The sequence below is a fragment of the Malaclemys terrapin genome, chromosome 1 (genome assembly GCF_027887155.1).
Source record: "Malaclemys terrapin pileata isolate rMalTer1 chromosome 1, rMalTer1.hap1, whole genome shotgun sequence".
Taxonomy (NCBI): domain Eukaryota; kingdom Metazoa; phylum Chordata; order Testudines; family Emydidae; genus Malaclemys; species Malaclemys terrapin.
This window is the reverse complement of record NC_071505.1, coordinates 289,972,975-289,996,738: the sequence shown is the minus strand read 5'-3', so window position 1 is coordinate 289,996,738 and position 23,764 is coordinate 289,972,975. Positions and strand designations below refer to the sequence as shown.

General features: G+C 42.2%; 1 protein-coding gene across 3 annotated transcripts in view; it reads right to left on the bottom strand.

Moving 5' to 3' along the window:
* Positions 1 to 23,764, bottom strand: part of NAA16 (N-alpha-acetyltransferase 16, NatA auxiliary subunit) — a 100,861-nt gene that overhangs the window by 42,814 nt on the left and 34,283 nt on the right. For 2 of the 3 annotated variants that reach the window (XM_054013926.1, XM_054013908.1), the window contains exons 4-8: positions 16,768 to 16,925; positions 13,927 to 14,061; positions 11,926 to 12,079; positions 10,042 to 10,161; positions 6,485 to 6,580 (exon numbers count right to left, since the gene is read on the bottom strand). In XM_054013926.1, the coding sequence (XP_053869901.1) occupies positions 6,485 to 6,580; positions 10,042 to 10,161; positions 11,926 to 12,079; positions 13,927 to 14,061; positions 16,768 to 16,925 (663 nt within the window). Of the gene's footprint in view, positions 1 to 6,484; positions 6,581 to 10,041; positions 10,162 to 11,925; positions 12,080 to 13,926; positions 14,062 to 14,681; positions 14,859 to 16,767; positions 16,926 to 23,764 lie in introns of those variants that run through there. The other variant, XM_054013917.1, reaches the window with a different exon arrangement.

The window sequence follows — 23,764 nt, the reverse complement described above, 5'->3', positions numbered from 1 at the left end:
TCTCACGCTACTGCATTAAAAATAGCAGTGTAGATATTGCAGCTCAGGCTCTGAAGCCTTAATCCCTCCCTGGGCTTCAAAGCTCTAGTCCAAATGTCTACACTGCTGATTTTAGCGCCATAGTGCAAGCCCAAGTCTGTAGACCCGGGCTCTGAGCCTTGCTGCAAAAGGTTTTAAAATGCAGAACAGACAAACCCTTACTCTCCAAGGCACTGAACAAACATTAACTAGAGCAATGAATATTTATGATCCTAATTGATGGTATCAAACCCTTTCTATTTCTGTGAAGATGTAAAAGTTTTGCACCCTGTACATTTCTAAGACAGCAAATCCTTTTATTAACTTAAATGCATCATCTCATGGACTTCAATACAGCACAATAAAACAAAAAGGTTATTCTGCATGCACAGTAAAAAAGGTTATTAACCTGTTCCGTAACTGCTGTTCGAGATGTATTGCGTATGTCCATTTCACTCTGTATGGGCATCCTGTGCATGGCTGTTGCAACTTTTTCCTCAGTGGTATCTGTGAGAGCGGGTCAAGCACCCTCTGCTGCAGTGCACCCTTTGAGCAGGCATAAAGGGCAGATCTACCCCTGACACCTCTGTTCATTCTTGCCGGAAACTCCAATGCAGAGGGAGAAGAGGGTGGGCTGTGGAATGAGCATGTGCAACACATCTCAAAGAACAACAGTTGTGGAACCGGTTGGTAACCTTCCCCCCCCCCCGTGATTGCACATGTACATTCCACTTTCAGTGACTCTCAAGCTGTGAAATCAGGAGGCTGGATCAGAGTCTATCTGAATAAAGACTTGAGAACAGCTCGCCCAAATCTTGCATTGTTTTTAGACTGTTGAGTGATGGTATAATGAGTTGCAAACATGTATTGAAGACTCAGTTACCACTTTACAAATGTCTATGACAGGCACTTGACCCAGAATGGCTGAAGACACCGCTTGCAATCTCATTGAATATATTGTCATTCTGTTTGGTGGAGTAGCACTTGTAAGTCACAGCACAAGCGAATACAGGAAGCAAAGATTAAATCTTCTGAAAAGAGAATGGGAGCCCTTTCATTCTGTACATGATTGCTACACAAAGCTGCAAAGACAAGTGGAATTGCCTGGACCTGTTGAGGTAGAAAGACAACACTTCTGACATTTAGATTGTGCAGCCGCTCCTCATCTTCATTTGAGTGAGGCTTTGGGAAGAACAAAGGCAAATAAATTGCTTGGTTGATATGGAAGTTATACATCACTTGTGAAATAAACTTTGGATAAGGACACGGGTAAGCCTTATTAAAGGAAATTTTACATGGAGGGCCAAGCATTAATGCACGTAGTTCACCTATCCTCCTAATAGCATTTTTGGTGGCCATCAATGTTATCTTCATTGAAAGATGCAGTAAGGAGCAGGCAGCTTTTCAAAAATCTTATTGACATCCTATTAGGAAATACGGAGAGTATCAATCTAAGGGTGGAAAGTTGAAATGCCTCTATCAAAGTCCACCTAGCAACTAACAGCTAATACTTACTGTTTTAGGTATAAGAGATAGTCCAAGATATGCTGTCCAAGATAGTCGAAGAATGTGTCAGCGAGACTCCAAATTGTTCGGACAAGAGAGAACTGCTTCCACTTCGTCAATTAGATAGATCTATATAGATGGCTTCCTACTATTTAAAAGCACATCCTAAACCCTCTTTTGAACAAGACTCTTCCTGAAGGTCTAGCTATGAAGGATCCAGGGTGTTAAATGCAGCACCTGCAAATTTGGGTGGAATAACTGACCATGGTCTTGAGAAATTAGGCGTGGGTCCAAAGGAAGAGATATCAGAGCTTTTACCTACAGGGAGAAGGGTGGAGAACCAGTGCTGCCAAAGCCAAGCTGGGGCTATATGTATGACTCAAACATATCCTGTCTGATTTTTAGCAACATTCTGGAAGAAGTGGAATTGGTGGAAAAGCGTACAGAAATTTGCCCATACCAGGGCCGCAAAAAAATTTCTGTGAGGGAACCCTGACTATGCTCTTGAAGGGAGCAAAAGTGCTTGTACTTCCTGTGGTTCTTACTACAAAGAGGTCTAGCTGGAGAGTCCCCCACAGCTGAAAAATGTGCCTGGCTATATTTGGATGTGGAGACCACTCATTGTGACTTAAATGATCTGCAAGCTCATTCTGCACCCCTGGAAAGTAAGAGACTGTGGGGTCAACCGAATTGGCAATACAAAAATCCCAGAGTTAGACTGCCTCATGGCAGAGCTAGGACAAGTAGGTCCTTCCCATCCTGTTGAGGTAGAACGTTGCCATTGTGTTTTCTGTGAGAATGAGCAAGCTTTTCCCATTGATTTGGGTGAGAAAGCCTGACACCAGCTGAATAGCTCATTTCCCTGAAATGTGTGTGTAAAAACAAGTCCTTTTTGGACCACAACCACCGTGTCTTAAGGGAACCCAGATGAGCCCCCCCAACCCAGAGCAGACGCATCTATCACTATTGTCAATGAAAGTTGAGCATTACAAAGGGAATGCCTATACATATGTTTACAAGGTTCGTCCAAGAGTCCAGAGAGGCTAAAACCTGAGAGGCTACCCTCACCACAAGGCTTAGAGGGTGATGGCTTGGAGAGAATATGGAGGACAGCCACGACTAGTTCCTGAGGTACAATCTGGCATGTTGGACTATGTACCTGCAAAAGGCCATGTGCCCCAGAAGCCACATGTAATTCCACTCTGTTGTAGTTGGGTGAACCACGAGACCTAAAATGATGGATTGAATTGCCTGAAATCTTGATCCTGGAAGGAAAGCTCTGGCTTGAGTCGAGTCCTGGACCACCCCTATTAATTCTATTCTCTGAACAAGGGAGAGGATAGATTTCTGTGTATTGATTAACAGTCCCAGAGCCCTGAAGTTTGAGTGGATGAGAGAGACTGGATAGTACCTGAACTCTGTATCAGCCTCTCACCAGCCAGTTATCTAGTTATATATACACTTGCACACCCAAACTTCCTCATAAATGCACTTAATGCTATACATTTTGTAAAAATTCTGGGAGCGAGAGACAGGCCAAAGGGTAGAACTGCATTGGTAGTGAGAAAGGTTCACCTGGAGCCTTAAATACTTCCCATGGCCCTGATACAGGACATGTATTTCCATGTGGTGATGCAAGTTGAGGGCAGCACACCAATCTCTAGAATTCAGGGAGAGGCTAATGGAGGCCAGCAAGACCATGCAAAACTACTTTTTTCAGATGTTTGTTGAGTTGACGCAGACTGAAACTTGTCTGAGACATCTCTTTGCTGTTGGAATAAGGAAATAGAAATAAAAGCCTGTCCCTCTGGAATACTGCTGAACATCTTCTATGACTCCCAACTGAAACAAAGAATGCTCCTCCTGGAGGAGGACCTCCAGGGACCACTCTCACAAGAAGAGGGACAAGGAAGGAGGGAGGTATAGAAATAAAATGAAGGGTGTATTCCACTTCCACAATGTTTAGAACCCACTGGTCTGAAATGATTTGGGACCAACCAACTAGGAAGTGGAATAGCTGGTTTGCAAAAAGAGAGAGGAGGGGCTGGAATTTTGGAGACTGGTATGATAGTCTCAATTAACCCATCAAAATGTCTGTTTAGCGCCCTCAGGGCGCCTAGATGAACTAGAAGCTGTTGCAGTAGATGAAGGGGGTGGTCTGCATCTATAACCCCAATTCTTTTTCCTTAATAGGTCTTGTTGAAGTGCAAAAGTAGCATATTGGCGGGACTACTGTGGACCAAAGTTCTTTCTTGTCAAGGCAGGTGTACATATAGCCAGAGACTTTAAAAGATTCCAGAGTGACTCAAAACCATGCAGTTTGTCATCTATCTGCACTGAGAATAGGTCCTTCAAATGGCAGGTTCTGAACAGTATGCTGGATTTCCTGGGGCAGCCCCAAAGACTACAGCCATGAGCACCCCCATATTGTAATCGAGGTCATGGCCCTAGCAGTTGAGTCAGCAGCATCCAAACTGGCCTGGAGTGATGTGCTAGCCATCAGCTTTCCTTTGTCTACCAGTGAAAGAAACTCTTGTTTCAGGTCCTCCTGTAACTAGTCCTTAAGTTTTGATATGACTAATATCGGAGACTCAACAACAAAAGCAACTCTTAGTTGTAACCCAGACATAGAATAAATGTTCCTACCAAGCAAGTCAAGTTTTTTGGGGTCCTGTGATTTAGGGATCGCAGCCTGTTGCCCCTAGCGTTCCCTCCTAATAATTCTCAAAACAACCAATGACCCTGGAAGGGGATGTGAAAAGAAATACTCAAAGCCTTGTATAGGTACATATAGTAGTATCAATCCTCATCCTCTCGGATGTCAGAGGAAGTGAGGAGGGAGTTTATCACAGGTTATTGGTGGGGCTCTAAAATCACCTCAAATTGGTAAGGCCACACAAGGGGGCCAGTTGCAGTAAAAATGTCATCTAGTCTATTGGACAACTCCTTATCTTCCCTTCACTTGGATATCCAAGGCTGAGGCAACCATTTTCAAAACGTTCCTGATGAGCCTTGAAGTCATCAGGTGGGGGTGAGGACCTTCCTGAGGACAGTGCCTGTCCTGGTGCTGGAGTCAACAGCGCCTCCTTACCCAATGATCTATTCAATCCTCCATCACTCTTCTCAGTGGGCGTAAGAGCAAGAAATCTTCCTCTTCCAGCCTCTTCCTTAGAAGCCTTATGCTTCTTCCTCGGCACCGGAGATCATGACTGATGCCAGAACTCTGCCAACACTGGCAGAACGCTTGTAACTGAAGCTGAAGAAGTGGTCCCCCTCTTTGAGCAGGAAAGCTCCAATGGTAGTTTCAGAGTAGCTTCCATCAAAAGAAACTTCAGCCTGGCATCTATCTTTTTTGGTCCTAGGCTCAAAGTCCTTATAAATTTGACAACAGTCTGATATGCAAGACTCAGCCAGGCACTTCAAACAGCTGGAATGTAGGTCACTCACAGACCTCATCTTGGAGCAAGAACAACCAGGGTTGAAACACAGTAATCAATGCATTCCTCAGTACCACAAATGGAACACAGAGTAGGGGAACCAAAAAAACAAAATTTTTTTAAAAAAACAAACCACTAACACTACAAAATAATAAGACACACCGAGATAATTTGTTAAAGCAAGACCAACTGATCCAGCAGCCATCCTGGGCAGTAAAAAGGAACTGAGGGGGGTCAGAGGCAGCTCTGCCCTCTACGCCTGCACACAGGGACATGAGACAGAGAGCACTTGAGCCACATCAACAGGTAACGCTAAGGGGAAAAGTTTCTGACAACCATGCACAGGATGCACACGTACCAACAGTGGAATGCACATGTGCAATCACTGGAAGAACCAATTTTCAATAATTTTTCCAGACTTGAGAACACTTATGTACCAAGTTTCAGTATAGAAGGTTTTTATAATTTGTTTAAGTGTAACAAACTCTCCAAAATAGACAGCTTATAACAAAGTCATTAAAAAAAAGTTAACTATAGCATTGCTGAATATGATGCTACAATTAAACTTCATACTGGAAAATGCTTCAAACCTAGTTTTGAGCTACAGATAACCTGGCAAGGTACAGCATGGTAATAGTAGTTTACATTAGAGATTAAGTTAAAATTTTAACAAACACTGCACTACATTGTAGCATAAAATTCTTTGAGGTAGGCTGGGAGCTTTCTTGGGCAAGCCACCATCACTAGAGTTAACTTGCAGTTGTGAACAAAATTAGGCCCACTTTACAGCTGATTGCTATATACATTTATCAGCATTTGTTCCAGCTTATAAAATACAGGGAGATACAGGGACAGGGCTTGGGACACCAGAACAAAAATAAAAATACTAATCAAGCTTCTAACTCAGGGGGTGCAGTTGCTGACAACTAGGTTCCAGGCCAATGAAACAGTACAGAGAAGCCTCTACTATAGTTTTCTGTGCAACATCTGAACTGTAAGTAGAGCTTCCAATTTCTTCTGCTGCTAGCTTTACAGGCAAACTTCTTCTGTCAATAATATAAAGTCAGTCTTAGGGGACTTCTCCTCTAAGAGGCTAGAGAGGAATGTTATCACAGTGTATAAACAATTAAAGAAACAAAAGTTGAAATTTATTATTCCGTTAACACAATAGCTTACCACACTTCATACTCTGATCTGGGGATATCACCTAACACACAGCACAGGATCAAAGGCATTATATATAGAGCGAGCTATTCTTACAATATATACACAGCTATCCACTGTAGTTTCATCAGTAAAGGCAAAATATTACCATGCAGGACCTTTTGCTATCAGCCTTTGTAGTGTACTACTGACATTTTTGTCCATATCAACAAAGATGCATAGTCCTCAAGTGGTTGAAACCAAGCTTTATGCACCTTTACATATAAATGGATGCTCAAAATTTAGGACAAATTAATTATTGACACCTTAATAAAACACAAAAATTAATAGGATTATGGAACAGATATGCAGTTTGTTACCTGGAACAAAGTTTAAAGGTAATCTTCTAGGTGAAACTGCTCTGGGATGTCTTTTACTAACTTCTTCATAAATCTGAAGCCTTTCTTCTAAAGTGCCTATTATCAGCAAATATAACAGATGTAAGAAACACTGGAGAGAAAAATCTATTTTTGCATTAAATTCTTGTTTAAAAAAAAGACATTAAAAGAAATCTGTAATTCTAGATTTTAATTAGCTAAACCTACCAGAAGGTACAGATTTAGTTACAACACTGCAAAAATTTACACTAAGTTTTTCATTTATTTAATCAAATACACTACAGAAGAAGGTAGTGTGTTGTATATATAACAGACCCTATCTTTTGTTATGACTTGTTTAAGTAATTAACAGCAGAGAACCTAATTACCTTGTGCCTCCAACCACAGGGAGATTGTGTTTATTTTCTTACAACTACATACTGTGCAATCCCATTCACAAAACAGTACTTCAACATTTGCAAATAACGTATGCAAACAAATTGTCTATCAATATGAATCCACTTAGGACAACTTCTTAAAGAACTACTACTTACTACAACTTCTTAAAGAACTTTAATCATTTTAAAGTATTTTAAAAATACACAAATAAGCCTTTTATTACAAAAGTTTCAGCAATGTAAGTAAACTAATACTATGTAAGCACTTAGCATCAGGACTGTCAATACATCAAGTTTAAGAACTTTTGTTTTCTTTAGACCTCCTTCCCACTCCTCCCCTTTCCCCCATAATATGCTTTGGAGCTCCAATGTGGTCAGAATTTTAAAACAAACTGATCTATTGGTTTTGAAATGCTGTTTCACATTCATAAGTGAATTTAGTTGAAAAGTCAAATTGCTTGGTGAACTTAAATAATATTGGAAGTTAAGATCAAGGATATAGCATGAAAAATGCTTAGTAGTTATACTTGGACATTTGTTTCATACGTAAAAAGCCTCATATAATTGAGATCTGATGGTGGTGGTGGGGAAATATATATATGTACACACACACACACACACACACACGTATGTTACCCACTGGCTCCAGGGTATACATAATTATTAGAGTAATAAATTAAAATATTAAAATTGGAACTAAAGCATATAAAAACCCTATATGAAATCACAGGTTGGAGCTCCAGAACTTACCATGGGGGAGGAAATAGTCCTAAGACCACCTAAAAAAAATAAAGTAGCATTATTATGTTTTATAATTAGTACAGTTTAAAATCGATATAGGATTTTTATGTGAAATGTACATTACATATACACATTTGTTCTTTATTAATAATTATAAATGAGAGTTTCCAAATGTTTCAGAGAGAAACAGAATAATAGAGTCAACCCATTGACTAGATTAATTGCTTAGGTCAGTGATTCTCAGCCCACTTGCATCCCAATCAGTACACAGCTGCCGCCCATGAGACATCCTCAGGGCCATACAGGTAGTATATATATATATATTTTGTGTGGATGTGGCCCATGTGAGAGCTGCATGTGTGACCCACAATAGTCAATAGTTTGAGAAACATTGGTTTAGGCCAGGGGTGGCCAACCTGTGGCTCCGGAGCTGCATACGGCTCTTCAGAGGTTAATATGCGGCTCCTTGCATAGGCGCTGACTCCGAGGCTGGAGCTACAGATGCTAACTTTCCAATGTGCTGTGGGGTGCTCATTGCTCAACCCTCTGCTCTGCCCCAGGTCCTGCCACCACTCCACCCCTTAACCCCAAGGCCCCTGCCCCTTCCCCTACCATGCTTTCACTCCTCTCCCCTCCCCAGCAAAGCCTCCTGCGCACTGCAAAACAGCTGATTGTAACGGGCAGGAGGCACGGTGAGGTAGGGGGAGGCGCTGATTGGCGGGGCTGCCGAGGCAGGGCGGGAGGTGCAGCTGCTGACATTTTACTGTGGCTCTTTGGCAATGTTCATTGGTAAATTCTGGCTCCTTCTCAGGCTCAGGCTGGCCACCCCTGGTTTAGGCAATATTAACTACCAGTTCTATGGATACAATGTAACAAATACACACCAGTAATCCTAGCCTATAAATATGTTTAAACAACTTAATTAGAAACTTTCACTCAACCTCAAGTCATATTTGCAGACCTTTTAACAGTTTGACACCTTTTTAGTGTCAACTATTTACTTAAAATCTAAACTGCATTAAAAACGTACTACTACCACTACAACATCTATGAGTAATGTTCTGTGGTTTTATAATATTATCAGAATTAATCCAATAAAAAAAACCTTCTGCTTTCTATTCAATTGTGGAACTTTTTTTTAAATTATGTTTTAAGAAAAACATTTGGGAAGTTCTGATTCCATTTCTTGGTCATAGGTATCTGCTGTTCCAGTATTGTACACCACAAAAATTAGCAGCTATTTTTTTCTGGAAGACCAGAATAACCGTACCAGGAGTGAGCTTTAACTTTTAGGAAAACCTTAATTATTTCTACTTTCTTCTCTTCCACGGGAAAGTTAGTCCCTGCTAAAATGATATGCCTTTAGAGCAGGGGTCTCAAACTCCCAGCCCACAGGCCATCTGTGGCCCACGAGCCTCCCCAATGTGCCAGCCCCTCTGAGGCCCAGGGGGCGGGGCTGTGCTTCCACGCACTTCCCCTGCCCTGAGTGCCCCTGTGGCCAGTGGGACGCTGCAGAGGCAGTGCCAGGGGACAGAAACGCGCGGAGGCTCCCCGGTCTGCCCCACCGTGGAGCCCCAGATAAGCGCCGCACCCCCAACCCCCTCCCAGAGCGTGCACCCCTACCCCCTTCCCACACATCCTCTCCAGCTCCCAAACTCCCTCCCAGAACCTGCACCCCCTCCCCATCCCCCCAGTCCTCAAACTCCACCCCAGACCCTGCACCCCAGACCCTCTCCCCCACCAAAACTCCCTCCCAGAGCCCAACCTCTCATCCCTTCTGCACTCAAACTCCCTCCCAGAGGCTGCACCCCAATCCCCTACCCCAGACCTCCTCCCCCACCCACACTCCATCCCAGAGCCTTAGACAGATGGGGGGGCGGAGTTTTTGGGGGCCATGAGTGACATTGGGAGGATGTGAGGACCGGCACTGGCCCTAAGGTCAATTGAGTTTGAGACCTCTGCTTTAGAGGGTCCTAGCCAAGAGAAATTAAAGCAATATATTTAATCTGCCTGTGAGTTTAATAAAAAAAGACTATGTTCCTTTTTAAAAAGCTATTATCCAGTGAAATCTCAAATTGATAGCTTTATGAAAGTGGCAGTCCTGTAACTTGATCCAAACAAATTACTGTGAGAATCAGCTAGTGATGACAACTCCCTTTATAAAGTGTGCGTGCAGGGGAAAAGTTCTCCTTGGGCTAGCGAGCATGACCTTTAAAGAAAGGGTGAGTGTTGGTACTACATGCACAGATGTTTTCAATTAATTTTTAAATGAGTAAATCTGACTACAGATTGTTCAAGTTCAGAAGATACAAATATTTTTCAGCTAAATTGTGATGTTCCAATTTCAAATTGTAACGTTCTATCAGACACCAATTGTTTAAATACAAAGGAGGAAATTAAGTACATCGCTGCATTACTTACTGGGTTGTAGGGCCTTTTCCAAGCCTTCATAATAATACCAGTTTTCTGCATTCCGATCAATTAATTCTTTGTATATTTCACCAGCTTCTTTTAGTCTTCCCAACTTCAACAACATTTCTCCTAAAACAATACAGTTAAACACTGTGAGTTAAATGAAAGTATACTTATGGCTTGAGGCTAAATTTTCAAAATTGGGTACCTAAAACTAATCCCATAAGCCATATTTAAGCATCTAGCAAAATAAAAGTGGCTAATTTTCAGAGGTGTTTTCCAGCCCAGAAATCCCATTGAGCGACTCTACCTCACAGTGACTTCAATGGTATTTGTGAGCATTCAGCAATTCTGAAAAATAAGGTTATTTTTGTTTAGATGCCTTTTTTTGGTTTTATGACACTAACCTATCCAGATATGAAAAAAAGACCAGAATTAGTGGATTTGTATTAGCTAGCCAAAGAAGGCATTTCAAATTCAATGCAAGCAACACTGACGAAACATTAAGTTTACAAATTTACTGGCCCATATTCAGAAAATTCAAAGTTAAAGTTCTCACAGAAACCTCCACTCTATTTCTTTTTGGACAGACCTTGCAATAGGATTTTATATCAGTATTCATGCCAATGTTGTCCACTCTTTTCAGTGTGAGGACCAAACAGGTTCTTTCAAGAAGGTTAAGGGACTACAAACACACTTTGGGGTAGATTATATACCCCATTCCACAGCTCAAGTGGCAAAAAAGGAGTGAAAACTACCCACAAAATCCTCTGCTTGCTCCCTACACTTTCTCCAGAGTTCCTGGTGCAGGGCACGTTTCAGGGGCAGGGAGGAGAAGTGTGTGCTGCACCAGGGCTATCTCCAGCAGAGGGATGGTCTCTAAGGAGTCATTGCCAGCTGGCACAAGCTAGAGCAGCCACCTGGGCTATTGGTAAAGGACTCATCTTTTTGTAGGTACTCCCCTTGACAGGCACAGCCACTCAAGCTCCTATCTTGCTGTTCTTGGGATTCCCATATCAAGTAGGGAAACAGGCAATAGAACAGTCAGGACTACTTTCTCCTCCCTCCCAATGAGGCAGCAGGTGGCCATTGGGGTTGCTGCAAAACACCTGCTGCATGCCCAGAACGCTCCCAACTCATATCAGTAACATCACAGCGGTTTAAACTGTGGAGAACGTAGCTCAGGGAACATATTTTCAAGGAAATTTGGACACAACTAATATAGGCAATTTGATAAATGTCTGGCCAAATATTTTAAATACAGGCACATTGCCCTAAGAGAGATTCCCAGCATAGAGGTCAATTAAGGAATATTTGAAATTTGTTTGTGTCACATAGTTGCACATATTCAGAACCTCAGCAGTCCAAGTTTTTAAAAAACCCAATGCATCAATTTTAACTGAATATATATATATATTTTTTTTTTGCAAAAACTCTATGATAATAAAAAAAGGCATTGATGCATTTAAAAAGAAACCACAACCTGATGCTCCAAGCAGGAAACCAACATTTTTGTACACATAGGGCATTACATTTCTTAACTTGCAGGGCTAAGTAGAGATGAGTGGGTTACTAGTTTTGACCTACTGTACACGGACTACTGATCAGTCTTTGAGATATACTCTATTTCTGTGAATGACCCTCTAATAATAAGGAATGCTATTTCATTCCCAATTTATTTCCATTCCATATCAAAGTAATGTCACCCCACTAACACTCCACTTTGTCAAAGAAGCTTAACAAAATACCAAATTATAGATTCAATGTTAATAAATTTACCTATAAAACAATTATTTAAATATAACCCTCATTTTGATATCATGATATTTAAAAGCCAGTAGATACTTATAGTTTGGGGCAAGGTGAGTAGGAAGAGAAAAAACAAAGCTTTACCTTTGATTTCTTCTACAACAAGCTTGTCACATATTTGCTTCTCATATGTTTCTATATGTTCTAAAGACTCTTGAAATAGATCTGCCTCTCTCATCACTTGGTTCTGGTATAGGATCAGTTCACTATATTCATAATCTATTTTATTAGGAGGAATCTGTAAAAGACAGGTTAATTAGCATGCACCATACCACTTGTAACTAGGCCGTGTGCAATTGTACACAAGGCATTTTAAGATTCAGTCAGCAGATGACATTGAGATGTAGACCTCACAATGTATTTAAAATGTAAAACTCACAAATATTTAGTTAAGACAAAATGAACTGAAGCTGGTTACTGGATGCCTACCACTATAGAGGAGGTAGTGTATAGGAAGGGGCCTACCAAATTCATGGCCGTGAAAAATGCATCACGGACCATGACATCTGGTCTCCCCCATGAAATTTGGTCTTATGTTTACTTTTACCCTATTACTATACAGATTTCTCAAGGGAGACCAGCGTTTCTCAAACTGGAGGTCCTGAGCCAAAAGAAGGTTGTGGGTTTTTTTTTTTTTTTTTTTGCAAGGTTGTTGTAGGGGGTTGTGGTATTGCCACCCTTATTTCTGCACTGCCTTCAGAGCTGGGTGGCTGGAGAGCAGCAGCTGCTGGCCAGGCACCCAGCTCTAAAGGAAGTGCCCTGCAAGCAGCAGCAGCGTGGAAGTAAGGGTGGCAATACCGTACCATGCCACCCTTACTTCTTCACTTCTGCCTTCACAGTTAGATCAGGACCCCTACAGTTACAACCCCATGACATTTCAGATTTAAATATCTGACATCATTAAATTTACAATTTTTAAAATCCTATGACCATGAAATTGACTAACGTGGACCATCAATTGGTAGGCCCCTACACTTAAAAACAAAACAAAAAAAATCCACACCTTCTCCTCTCCCCACCACTCCTTGCCATGCAGTGGAAGATTGAATCTGTTGTGCTCTATAAATTCTCAGGCAGGCTATCCCCTTGAGATCCACTACCACCTCAACTGCAGAATACATGGAAATTGACTATAGCTACAATGAAACAGTCACCCACCCACAGGAGCAGCAGCAGCACTTGCCAAGTCAGAGAGATTCCCTTTCAGCAGGAACGTTCAAGTCAGACCCCTTTCATGCTGGGAGATCACAATGCTCTTAAAAAACTATGTACCCAAACCTCGTTAGCTACTAATGAAATGCAAGAACCTTAAAAGGTGGAACACAGCAACTATTGAACATCATTCAGTAAAGCTATACCACCATTTAAGGCACGAAGAAAAATGTTGTCTTCAGTTCAAACTGCAGGGGGAACTAAAAGGTAAATATAGAAATCAGAAAAGGGACCTCAATAGGTCAGCTAGCCCACTCCCGTGCCTTGAGGCAGGACTAAGTAGACCATCTCTGACAAATTTATCTAACCTGCTCTTAAAAACCTCCAGTGACAGATTCCATAAGCTCCAGAGGTAATTTGTTCCAGTGCTTTACTATCCTTACAATTAGGAAGGTTTTTCCTAACGTCTAACCTAAAACTCTCTTGCTGCAATTTAAGCCATTACTTCTTGCCCTGTCCTCAGTGGTTAAGGAGAATAATTTATCACCTTCCTCTTTATAACAACCTCTTATGCACTTGAAAACCCCTCCCCAAGTCTTTTCTCCTCCTGACTCAACAAATCCAATTTTTTCAATCTTTGCTTGTAGGTCATGTTTCACGTGTTTAGGAAATTTTTTGTATTGTAGTTTAAATAAATTACCAAAACAATTGAAACCGGTGTGATTATATTGCATTATTTTGACAAATAAAATATGCAGAATTTAATTTTTTGCCGCAGAATCCCCCCCCCCCCCAGAGTAAAAGCTCCATAGATGCAATTATCTGCTGAAATAGGTCCCAAGATGCTAAATGAAAAACAAAATTGTACAAACAATAGCCATTTCCCCCCTTTAATATTTGTAGTTATTCAAATTCTGCTTCTTTATGTCTTACCTGTTGAGTTTTTCTAAACTCTTCCAGTAGTTTTAAGGCCATATCATAATCTTTTAACAAATGATATGCAATAGCATATCCAATCCATGAAGCCCGTTGTGTTGGACGCAGCTGAAGTAGCTGATACCTTGTCTCCTTTAATAAAAAGGAAAGTTACTTCAATGAAGATGGTTCTAAAATATCTCACTGAATCACAACTGTGATAGTGTATTACTACTAGTATTTTAATCTTGATTATTACTGGAAGTTGGACATTCTTAAAAAGCAAGCTGCAATTCTAACAAAGTAAACAATAAACAGTATTACATTTGAGTTATAGGAAAGTGGGATTTACACTAACGGTAGCATTCCTGGCATAAAGCCTAAAATCTATTTTAAAATCAAGATAAAAGAGGCACCTAACTGCCTAAGTTGCTTCAGAAAATAAGACAGGCTCCTAAGTCACATAGGCACTTTGGAACATTTTACCCAGTATCTGCATGCTGAAGAAGAATTTGGATTTTTACAATCAAAGAACACAAAATAAGTTTCCCTTTTTCTGAGCAAAACAGACCCATGAGTGTGGGAACTACCAGGTTCTCATGTTCATGTCTTAACCTCTCATTAATTTCCAAAAGAAATAAGGCTGGAGGGAGTCCAGAGGAATTATTCCTGGAAGTGTTTGAAGTCATCAGCAGTAGTAGGTGGTGGCATGATAGCCTCATTAGGGGAAGAAGAGGAGAAATATAGTGTTGGTGAAACTTCTTCCTCCTCACCTCATTCCAAGGAAGGAGTCTCTGGTGGGCAAGAGATTGATGGAGAAGGCAAAGATGTAGGTCTCCAGCTTTGCTGCATGACAGCCGTGTACATGGCCCAGGGATCCCAATAGAGCCAATGCGGGGGAAGCAGAACGTGGGGTTGCATCCACTCTGGTCCATACCAGGGTTGGGTCCGGGTGTGGAATGCACATATTGAGGGTATGTAGAAGAAGTAGATTGTGTGGGATTCAAATAAGAGGGCATGATGGAGCCCCCTCCTCGTCTTCCGCCTCCTCACTGGGGAAGGGAGGTGCTGTCCTTGGAGGAGAAAGGGAGGAATGTCCAGAGAGGAGGGTGGAAGTGGGGGGAGGTTGTGTCTGAGCAGAGGTGACACAGGTATGTCATATACCAGCAGGTCTTTAGGATGTCTGGATTCCTGTGGTAGAGAAAGGAGCATCATCAGTACTGGAGCATGACTCGGTGCCGAAGGAGACATGCAGGAGTAATCAGCAAGTGGAGCTGAAAACTTGATGGGTGCCGATGGTCATGTCAGTGCCATAGCTCCCGAAGTCACTCTGTCTCGGTCTCCAGAACCAAGAGACTGTGCAGAGGGCTGTAGGTCTGCCCAGGTAAGGTCCTTAGACAGATGTTTCATGCCAGTACCAGAGGTACTTGGATGGGCCCCGGAGCTATGTCCCTTGTCAGAGGATGTTGAGGCAACTGACCTCACAGGGGATGGTGTTGGGGGGGGGGGGAGGGCAGAAGCTGTGCCTCAGAATATGAGGAGGGAGCTCGTTTCTTCTCAGAGTGAGAGAGGGACAACTTTCTCTGATGGGACTGCAGTGATTGGCAGATGACCTGGCTGAGGGTGAAAGCTGCCCGGGGGAGAGTCCAGGCCTGGGTCTGATGCTGGATGCAGTGATTTCTCCATGAGGAGAAGTCACAACCAAACAGCCTGGTCTTTTCTGGCCCTAGCAGTCAAGCCATGGCAGTGAAAACACTTTTGTGGAACGTGTCCCTCTCCCAGATAGTGAATACACTGTGGTGGCTCTGCTGCGGATTCTGTCCCAGATCAAAGGCAGTAGAGAAGGAACTGGGGGGCAGTCGTACCACACAGCGCTATATATACGTCCCACTCACAGTGCAAGAGGGGGGAACAGCGCATGTTCGATCCGGTGGGCATTGCTGATTAAGATCCCCAATCCGAGGCACAGAGGGCACTGCGGCATGACAGTGGAGCACCCATAGGGACAGCAGAAGACGACCTGTCAATTTTTCTGAAATAAAATTACAGTGTTTTCATATCTCCCCACTTCTTTCTTGGGCCTTTTCACCACCTAGTTCCACTCTTTCCTCTGGCAATTTTTATAATGAGATGAACTGAGGTCTTGGTATTAAAGATCAATACTGAATAGTCTCTTCTATGCTCTATGCAGGTGAAGAGGAAACACAGCAGCATCTGCCTTTAATATACAGTGCTTCCTAATAGATCTTGCAGCCAGAGCTAGTGATGAATGAAGGTTTCAGAAGACCTGGGATCAGCACATGGGAAGTCAAGGACAGCATTAGTACTTATATGAAAATTGGCTCTTCTGAACAGAGAAGCAAACAGCCCTAAATCCTTCCTCTGATGGATTCAAAGGATGAGTGGCTACCGGTCATCTTAAAAAAAGTATCCCAATAATCCTCAAATACATTAAAAACAGGTGTAATGTGGAGGGTGAGAAGGTAGGCATCATCCACAAGTTGAGGAAAGCAGTTCATGTTCTTATAAGGCTTTGAAAATGTAAGGTGTGAAATGGGTGCACAGTATTAAGAAAAAACTAATGTACACATGAGTGAATTGGTGAATATTAGTTTAGAATATGTCTGGCAATTGAGAAGCACAGATGGCTCTGTGGATCAGCTAATATGGAGTAACAGTAGCATGGCTGGCACCCTCCATATGAACTCAATACATCAAATGCACCACTGCTGTAGTTCACTGTTCTCAGTCTTTCCAGACAGCAGCTCAAATGACTTGTTACTTTTGAGTTAAGCTTACCAGAAACAAAAGCTAAAAATTAGTAGTTTTAAAACATACAAATGTAAATAAAATACTTACTCTGTATCCTTCTAGATCTCTCATTTGGATCTGCAACAATGAAAGATCTCTTAGGATCTGTAGATTGTCTTTATCTAATTTGAGAGCATTTCGATAACATTTAATAGCTTCATCATATTTCTTATCAGAACGCTGCAAGAGTCCATACACATGCCAACCTAATACAGGTTAAGGAAAGTGACAGGTATTCACATTTTTCTGAAGGTAATTACATTGTCTATGTATTATACTGACCAAGAAACTAGATTTCTCTTTCTCTCTGAGAATCTTCCATGCTATTTAGGTTTGCTTACTCTTAATCTTTATGCTATACATTTTCTTGTCCTCCTTTATTGCTAGCAGGGTTATTTAGTGTGTATTTACAACCTTAATTGGAATGCTGAGGATGGGCAAGCCACTGTCTTGTACTTCTGAAGGAAGGCTACAGGTCAGGAGATTTTTTAACTCCAAGAAAACTGCAGTAAATTACACTGTAACAGTTTTAAGAGCCAAATAACCTAAAGCAGTGGTTCTCAAACTTTTGTACTGGTGACCCCTTTCATAGCAAGCCTCTATGTGGGACCCCCCGTCATAACTATAAAGGAAAGGGTAACAGCCTTCCTGTGTACAATACTATAAAATTCCTCCTGGCCAGAGACTCCAAAATCCTTTTATTTGTAAAGGGTTAAGAAGCTCAGGTAACCTGGCTGACATCTGACCCAAAGGACCAATAAGGGGACAAGATACTTTAAAATCTTGGTGGGGGGAAGGCTTTTGTTTGTGCTCTTTGTTTTGGGGGTTGTTCGCTCTTGGGACTGCGAGGGACCAGACATCAATCCAGGCTCTCCAAATCTTTCTGAACAAGTCTCTCATATTTCCAACTTGTAAGTAAACAGCCAGGCAAGGCATGTTAGTTTTTGTCTTTGTTTTCTCAACTTGTAAATGTACCTTTTTGCTAGAGTGTTTCATCTCTGTTTGCTGTAACTTTGAACCTAAGGCTAGAGGGGATTCCTCTGCGCTCTTTAAGTTTGATTACCCTGTAAAGTTATTTTCCCTCCTGATTTTACAGAGATGATTTTTACCTTTTCCTTTAATTAAAAGCCTTCTTTTTAAGAACCTGATTGATTTTTTCCTTGTTTTTAGAACCAAAGGGGTTGGATCTTGATCCACCAGGAGTTGGTGGGAGAAAGGAGGGGGATGTTTAATTTCTTCTTGTTTTAAGATCCAAGGGATTTGGATTTGTATTCACCAGGGAATTGGTGAAGAGTCTCTCAAGGCTACCCAGGGAAGCAAATTAGCATTTTGGGAGTGGTGGCAGCAGACCAGATCTAAGCTGGTAGTTAAGCTTAGAAGTTTTCATGCAGGCCCCCACATTTGTACCCTAAAGTTCAAAGTGGGGAAGCAGCCTTGACACCCCCTTATAAATTAAAAACACTTTTTAAAATATATTTAACACCATTATAAATGCTGGAGGCAAAGTGGAGGTTGGGGTGGAAGCTGACAGCTCATGACCTCCCCATCTAATAACCTTGCGATGCCTTGAGACCCCCAGTTTGAGAACCCCTGACCTAAAGTTAACAGTTTTACTAAAAATAAGAGATAATCATATCAAGTCAAAACTTAATATAAAGTATCATCTAACTAGTCTGGTAACCGCTGTGTTAAATGAGAAAGCGGTATAGTTTATTCAACGAAGAAATCTTTCAATATGTGTGCATCTCCAGCTGACCAAGTCTGACTGTCAGCACTGTAGTACCTCAGGTTTCTTCTAGCTTTGAGACATCAGTGATCTTGAGTGAGGATTTGCATTTTTCTCCCTTAAGTGCCCCTTCCTCTCTTATCCTGTGAAAATCTTTGAACTCAAGGCATGATACTACGAAATAATCTAAAAAAAATCCAATTACATAATCTGGTATGATCACTTCAGTCATTAAACTTCACAATCCTAGCAAATAAAGGAACAAACCTTGTCAAACTGTTTTAATTCTTTAGAACTCTCAAGTTGACACTGCTCATTGATATAGCATCCTCTAGATTAGTAATTCTCAACTATTTTGGTCTACAACTCAAAAATTGCCTCATGCACACCATATCAAAGTATTGTGGGATTGAGGTAGCAGTACCTTTATGTAACCATTTTGTTGATTGCAAAAGGCGTTACAAATGGCTTGTGGAGGAGGACAGACTACTGCTTGTGAAGGGGTGGGAGTTCTCTGAATTCTGTCTAATTTTCTTTGAGTGGGAAGTAACTGTTTCCCCCACCCCCCACAAAAAAAAGTTAGCTCATCACACAAAACAAAGATTGAAAAATGCCTTAAAATGGTAGAATACAACTAAGTGTAAAAAATAAATACCCTGTACAAACTCTGATGCTGAAGAGGGAGGGTGAACAAGCATCTTGCCAGAATATATTCAGAGAAACAGAATTACAAGGTAAGTAATTTCACATTCTCTGGGAATCAACTCCCAAAGAAAGAAGTTCCTGTGATGTCCCAGGACAAAGTACAAACATAACCCCAGCAAGTAAAAAGAGTAAGGAGGTTAACAGTGTAATACATCCCACAGAAAACAGGCTTAAATACTTAAAGGCCTGCAGAAAGAGTCCAAAACAGAAAAACTTAAATTTCTCTAACCTAAGTAAGAGGCAAAACCAGTAGGTGGGGGCTGGAGAGGCAGAGCAGAGGACTCCCTTGTACTTCAGAAACAGGTTCTGCAGAACTAAGAACCTAAAGTTGGATTCTTGCATGAAAGAAGAATCCAAGCAACACAGCGCTTTGTAAAATGTATTGAGCAAGGATCAGCTGGCTGCTTTGAGTAAAATAGAAACCCCAGAGTTGAGCCACCCTTCCTCAGACTGAATGAGCACTACATGGCCAGTCAGATCATAACAATGCAAAATACACAAATCAGGCAAAATACAAAACATGGTCCTCTTAGTATAATCACATTGATCTAAGCAATCTGCTCCAAGCAGAACCTTAAGAAAATTACACCTCTACCCCGATATAACGCTGTTCTCAGGAGCAAAAAAATCTTACCCCGTTATAGGTGAAACCACGGTATATCAAACTTGCTTTGATCTGCCGGAGCGCTGCTTTACTGCATTATGTCCGAATTAGTGTTATATCGGGTCGTGTTATATCGGGGTACAGGTGTATTAAGATAAAGTACACTAAGAACAGCCTCACTGAAATGAGTACATAAGTTTTGGAAGACTGTTGGCAGAACAGGCTCTTAGAAGTGGAACTCTATCACAAATCAGACACACAAATCTTGGCTAACTTGGCATGAAGTAGGTCAGACACTAGACCGGAAGCTCACTCATTCTACAATGAAAAGTCACTACCATGATGTAAGTGGGGAATATATTCACCTTTGATGTTCTCCACCAGATAAGTCCTTAATTCAGAGACCACTCGTGAGGATCTATCATAGATCAATAGAATCTGCAATTGTGGTGTTCTGCCAAGTACATGACCACCAGGAACATCATATCACATAGGAAAAAGTCCACTCCCACCCTTCCTGACACAGGAAGCACAACCTAATACCTCCTATTTATGAAGGATACAACCAAATGATTCTGATTCAAACGGACAATCCTTTGGGATACCACGTCTCTGAAAGTCCTTAGTGCACACAGGACTACCATTCATCTCTACAACCATTGGATGATGCAGCTGCTAGTCTTGGGGAGGCCAAGAGTTCTGGGTATGGAATCCCTGAATGCAGGCTCCCCATCCAAATTTAGATGCATGCATACTAACTAGAGTGACCAGATGAGAATTCCAAAATATTGGGACCGCCGCCGGGGGAGTGCCTTTTCAATTGTTACACTCACCCGTCCGAGTTTTCAGCAGCACTTCGGTGGAGGGTCCTTCAGTCACCGACGGTCTTTGGCAACATTCCGGCGGCGGGTAATAAACCTTGCTGCCAAAGAAGAAAGTACCTGTCGCCGAAAAGCTGCCGAAGACCGTCGGCGACTAAAGGACCCACCGCCGAAGTGCCGCCGAGACCCGGACGTGCCGGGTGAAAGTAACAATTGAAAAGGTGCTCCCCCTGCCTAAGCAACAAGGCGGGGGCGGGGAGAGAAACACTCCCAAAACAAAATATCGGGACAAATGGCGTCCCGACCGTACTTTGGTCAGGACGCGGGAGAAACTGCTTGATATCGGGACGTCTGGTCACCCTAACACTAACTACAGTTTGAGTGGTGGCATATGAAAGTCCAATTGGCAATGGTTGACAGGACCTCCTGGCTTCTCTGGCCTGGCAGCAGTTCAGAGACAGAAATCCCCTATACTGCGCTTTCTTCTATTGGTACCTCAAAATTCACTCAAACTGACTCAGACAAAACTGTATAGATATGCCACAGGTACTATGAGACCCAGGATTTATAACAGTACAAGCTGTCACCAGACAGTCACAGAATATCCTACCTGCCAGACTGGTGATGTCTTGGTTTGTATGCAATTCTAGTCTTCACCCTAGTCATGACCAGTGGTGAGCTGGAGTCGGTTCACACCAGTTCGCGCGAACCGGTTGTTAAATTTTGAAGCAGTTTTAGAACCGGTTAACCCACTTCCCTGCGAGGGGGTGCTGCAGCTTTGATGGGCTCCTGCCGGGAAGTGATGTAATTCCTCCTCTGGCCACCGGGGGCGCTGCGGGGGCCATGTTGCTGCTGCTGCTCCCCCAACCCCTGGCCCTGGGGCTCCCGCTGCTGCCTGGTAGGTCCCTAGCTACTCTGCTGGGCCTGGGCTGCTCCGAGCTGCTCTCCCTGTGAGTACCTGCCACCCTGCCTCAGCCAGTCCCTGCTGCACCCCCTGCCCTGCCCGCACCAGTCCCGCACTCCCTGCCCGCAGCCAACCCCTGCCCCCTGCTCGAAGCCAGCCAGCCTCACACACCCATCTCCAGCCAGACCCACACCCCCTTGTCTCCAGCCAGCCCTGCCCCACGCCCCTGTCTGCAGCCCGCCCCAGAATTTTAGGTAGGGTTACCATCTGTATTTTCCCGGACATGTCAGGCTTTTTGGTTCTTAAATCGCCGTCCGGGAGGAATTTTTAAAATTCCTCCAGGGAAAATACGGACGTATTTTTTATGGTTAAGTATGACTCTCAATGACTCAATGCATTGCCACTTCTGATGGAGAAAGGTACCAAAAAAAATACATACTGTGGCACGTCCCTTAAATCAGAACTTTTTATAGGGAATCGGTTAAGATTTCGGCAGCTCATCACTGGTCATGACCAGTGGTCTTTTTGTACAATAGGGAAAGATATTGGGAACTCTACGAGTGATTACTTACCATTCAACTGCCTTAAGACTGTTGTAACAATATGGGGCATCTGCCATGCTCTCAGTAAGCTACTCCAACATAGGGTACAAGCACATGACAATCCTACTCGGTCTGTGGTTCAATGGCTGAGGCAGTGCTCAGATCTGGCTCTTAGATTCTTGGATTGGTGTCAATTTAAATTTCTAGAAACCCAGGAAAGAGTTAGATCCTGCCACAGAGTTACTGCAGTAGCAATGTATTTGCAACAGAAGAACTACAGAGCTCTCACATGCTCAAGTAATAGCCATTACCCTGCTCCCTTGACTTCCCAGCAGCTGAAATTAAGCAACTCTGCTGAACAGAGCTGCTTTCTTCCTTCTGAGGGGCTGAAGCAGTGGATGACCTCTGAAGTTCTGAATAAAGAGGTAGAGGCAAAAACTAACATTGATGCCTAACAGGCAATGAAACCGGAGATTTTAGCAACCAAAGCCCTACTGACACATCTGAGGCAATGGAAAATGAGGCAGCAAAGTCCATGAAATAAACAAATGAAAGACTTGACTGAAAGTCAAGGAGAGGAATTCATGGAAATTGATACCAAAAGCAAAATTTGTATAGAGTAGGTTGAAGAGCAGAAATGCTAGAGAAGTGCAGTAACTTATGGGCAACTCTGCCTGTAATCAAAACTTCTGTCAGTTCAAATTAACAGTGGTGGTTAGGCAAGATGGCAAGTAACCAACAGTATATGTGGTTGTTACTGCTCTCACCCCAATTTAATCTCACTGTGTTTAGGAACCAAAAACTCTTTAGATTGGGGAATGCAAGATCAAGGAATGAAAATTCTGAACCAAGTGAGAGTTGTGGGGAGAGGGAAAACTTAACTAAAGCTCCGTTAGAATTTTTCAACTCTTAAAAAAATATATATATTTATCTCAATTTCATTTCCAGGATGGCACGTATACACTGAAAGAAATACAACTGAAAAGTTTTTTAATTACATATTTTTATTTCATGCTACAACAAATGATTAGTGGAATAAAAGGACAAATCTACACCTCTACCTCCATATAATGCTGTCCTTGGAAGCCAAAAATCTTATTGCGTTATAGGTGAAACCGCGTTATATCAAACTTGCTTTGATCCACCGGAGTGCGCAGCCCTGCCCCCCCGGAGCACTGCTTTACCGCATTATATCTGAATTTGTGTTATATCGGGTCGTGTTATATCGGGGTAGAGGTGTATTGGTTATTTATTCTTTGAGGGTTGAAAAGTGCAGGGATAGATAAAAAAAGGTAGCATACAAATGCCAGCCAAACAAGATAAAAGACTCATGTCTTAGTTTTGTTTATAAAAATAATGAGATTGCCTGAAGAAATTCAGTGCAACTGAGAGTGACTATGGATAACATTTCCCTATTTCAGTGAAAAATGGATTTCCCTTAGGATAGGGAAGGGGGAAAATTGGTTTGGGTAGACAATTTTCTGGTTTTTATTTATGATCTTTGGACAAAAGCTTGGTTAGGCTTGTTCTGTTATCAACTTTTGTTTATATCAAAGCCCGAGATAGAGCACTGAACAGATCTAAATAAATGCAGAAGCTGTAACAAGGTAGAGCTTGTCCACACAGAGACTTCGTGTATGTCAAGCCAGAGTGTGAACGTACAGCTCACTAAAAAGTAACCTGCAAGGCCCTAGAAGTTCCACATTGTACATGAAAGCGCACTACAGAACTTTCACTGCACAT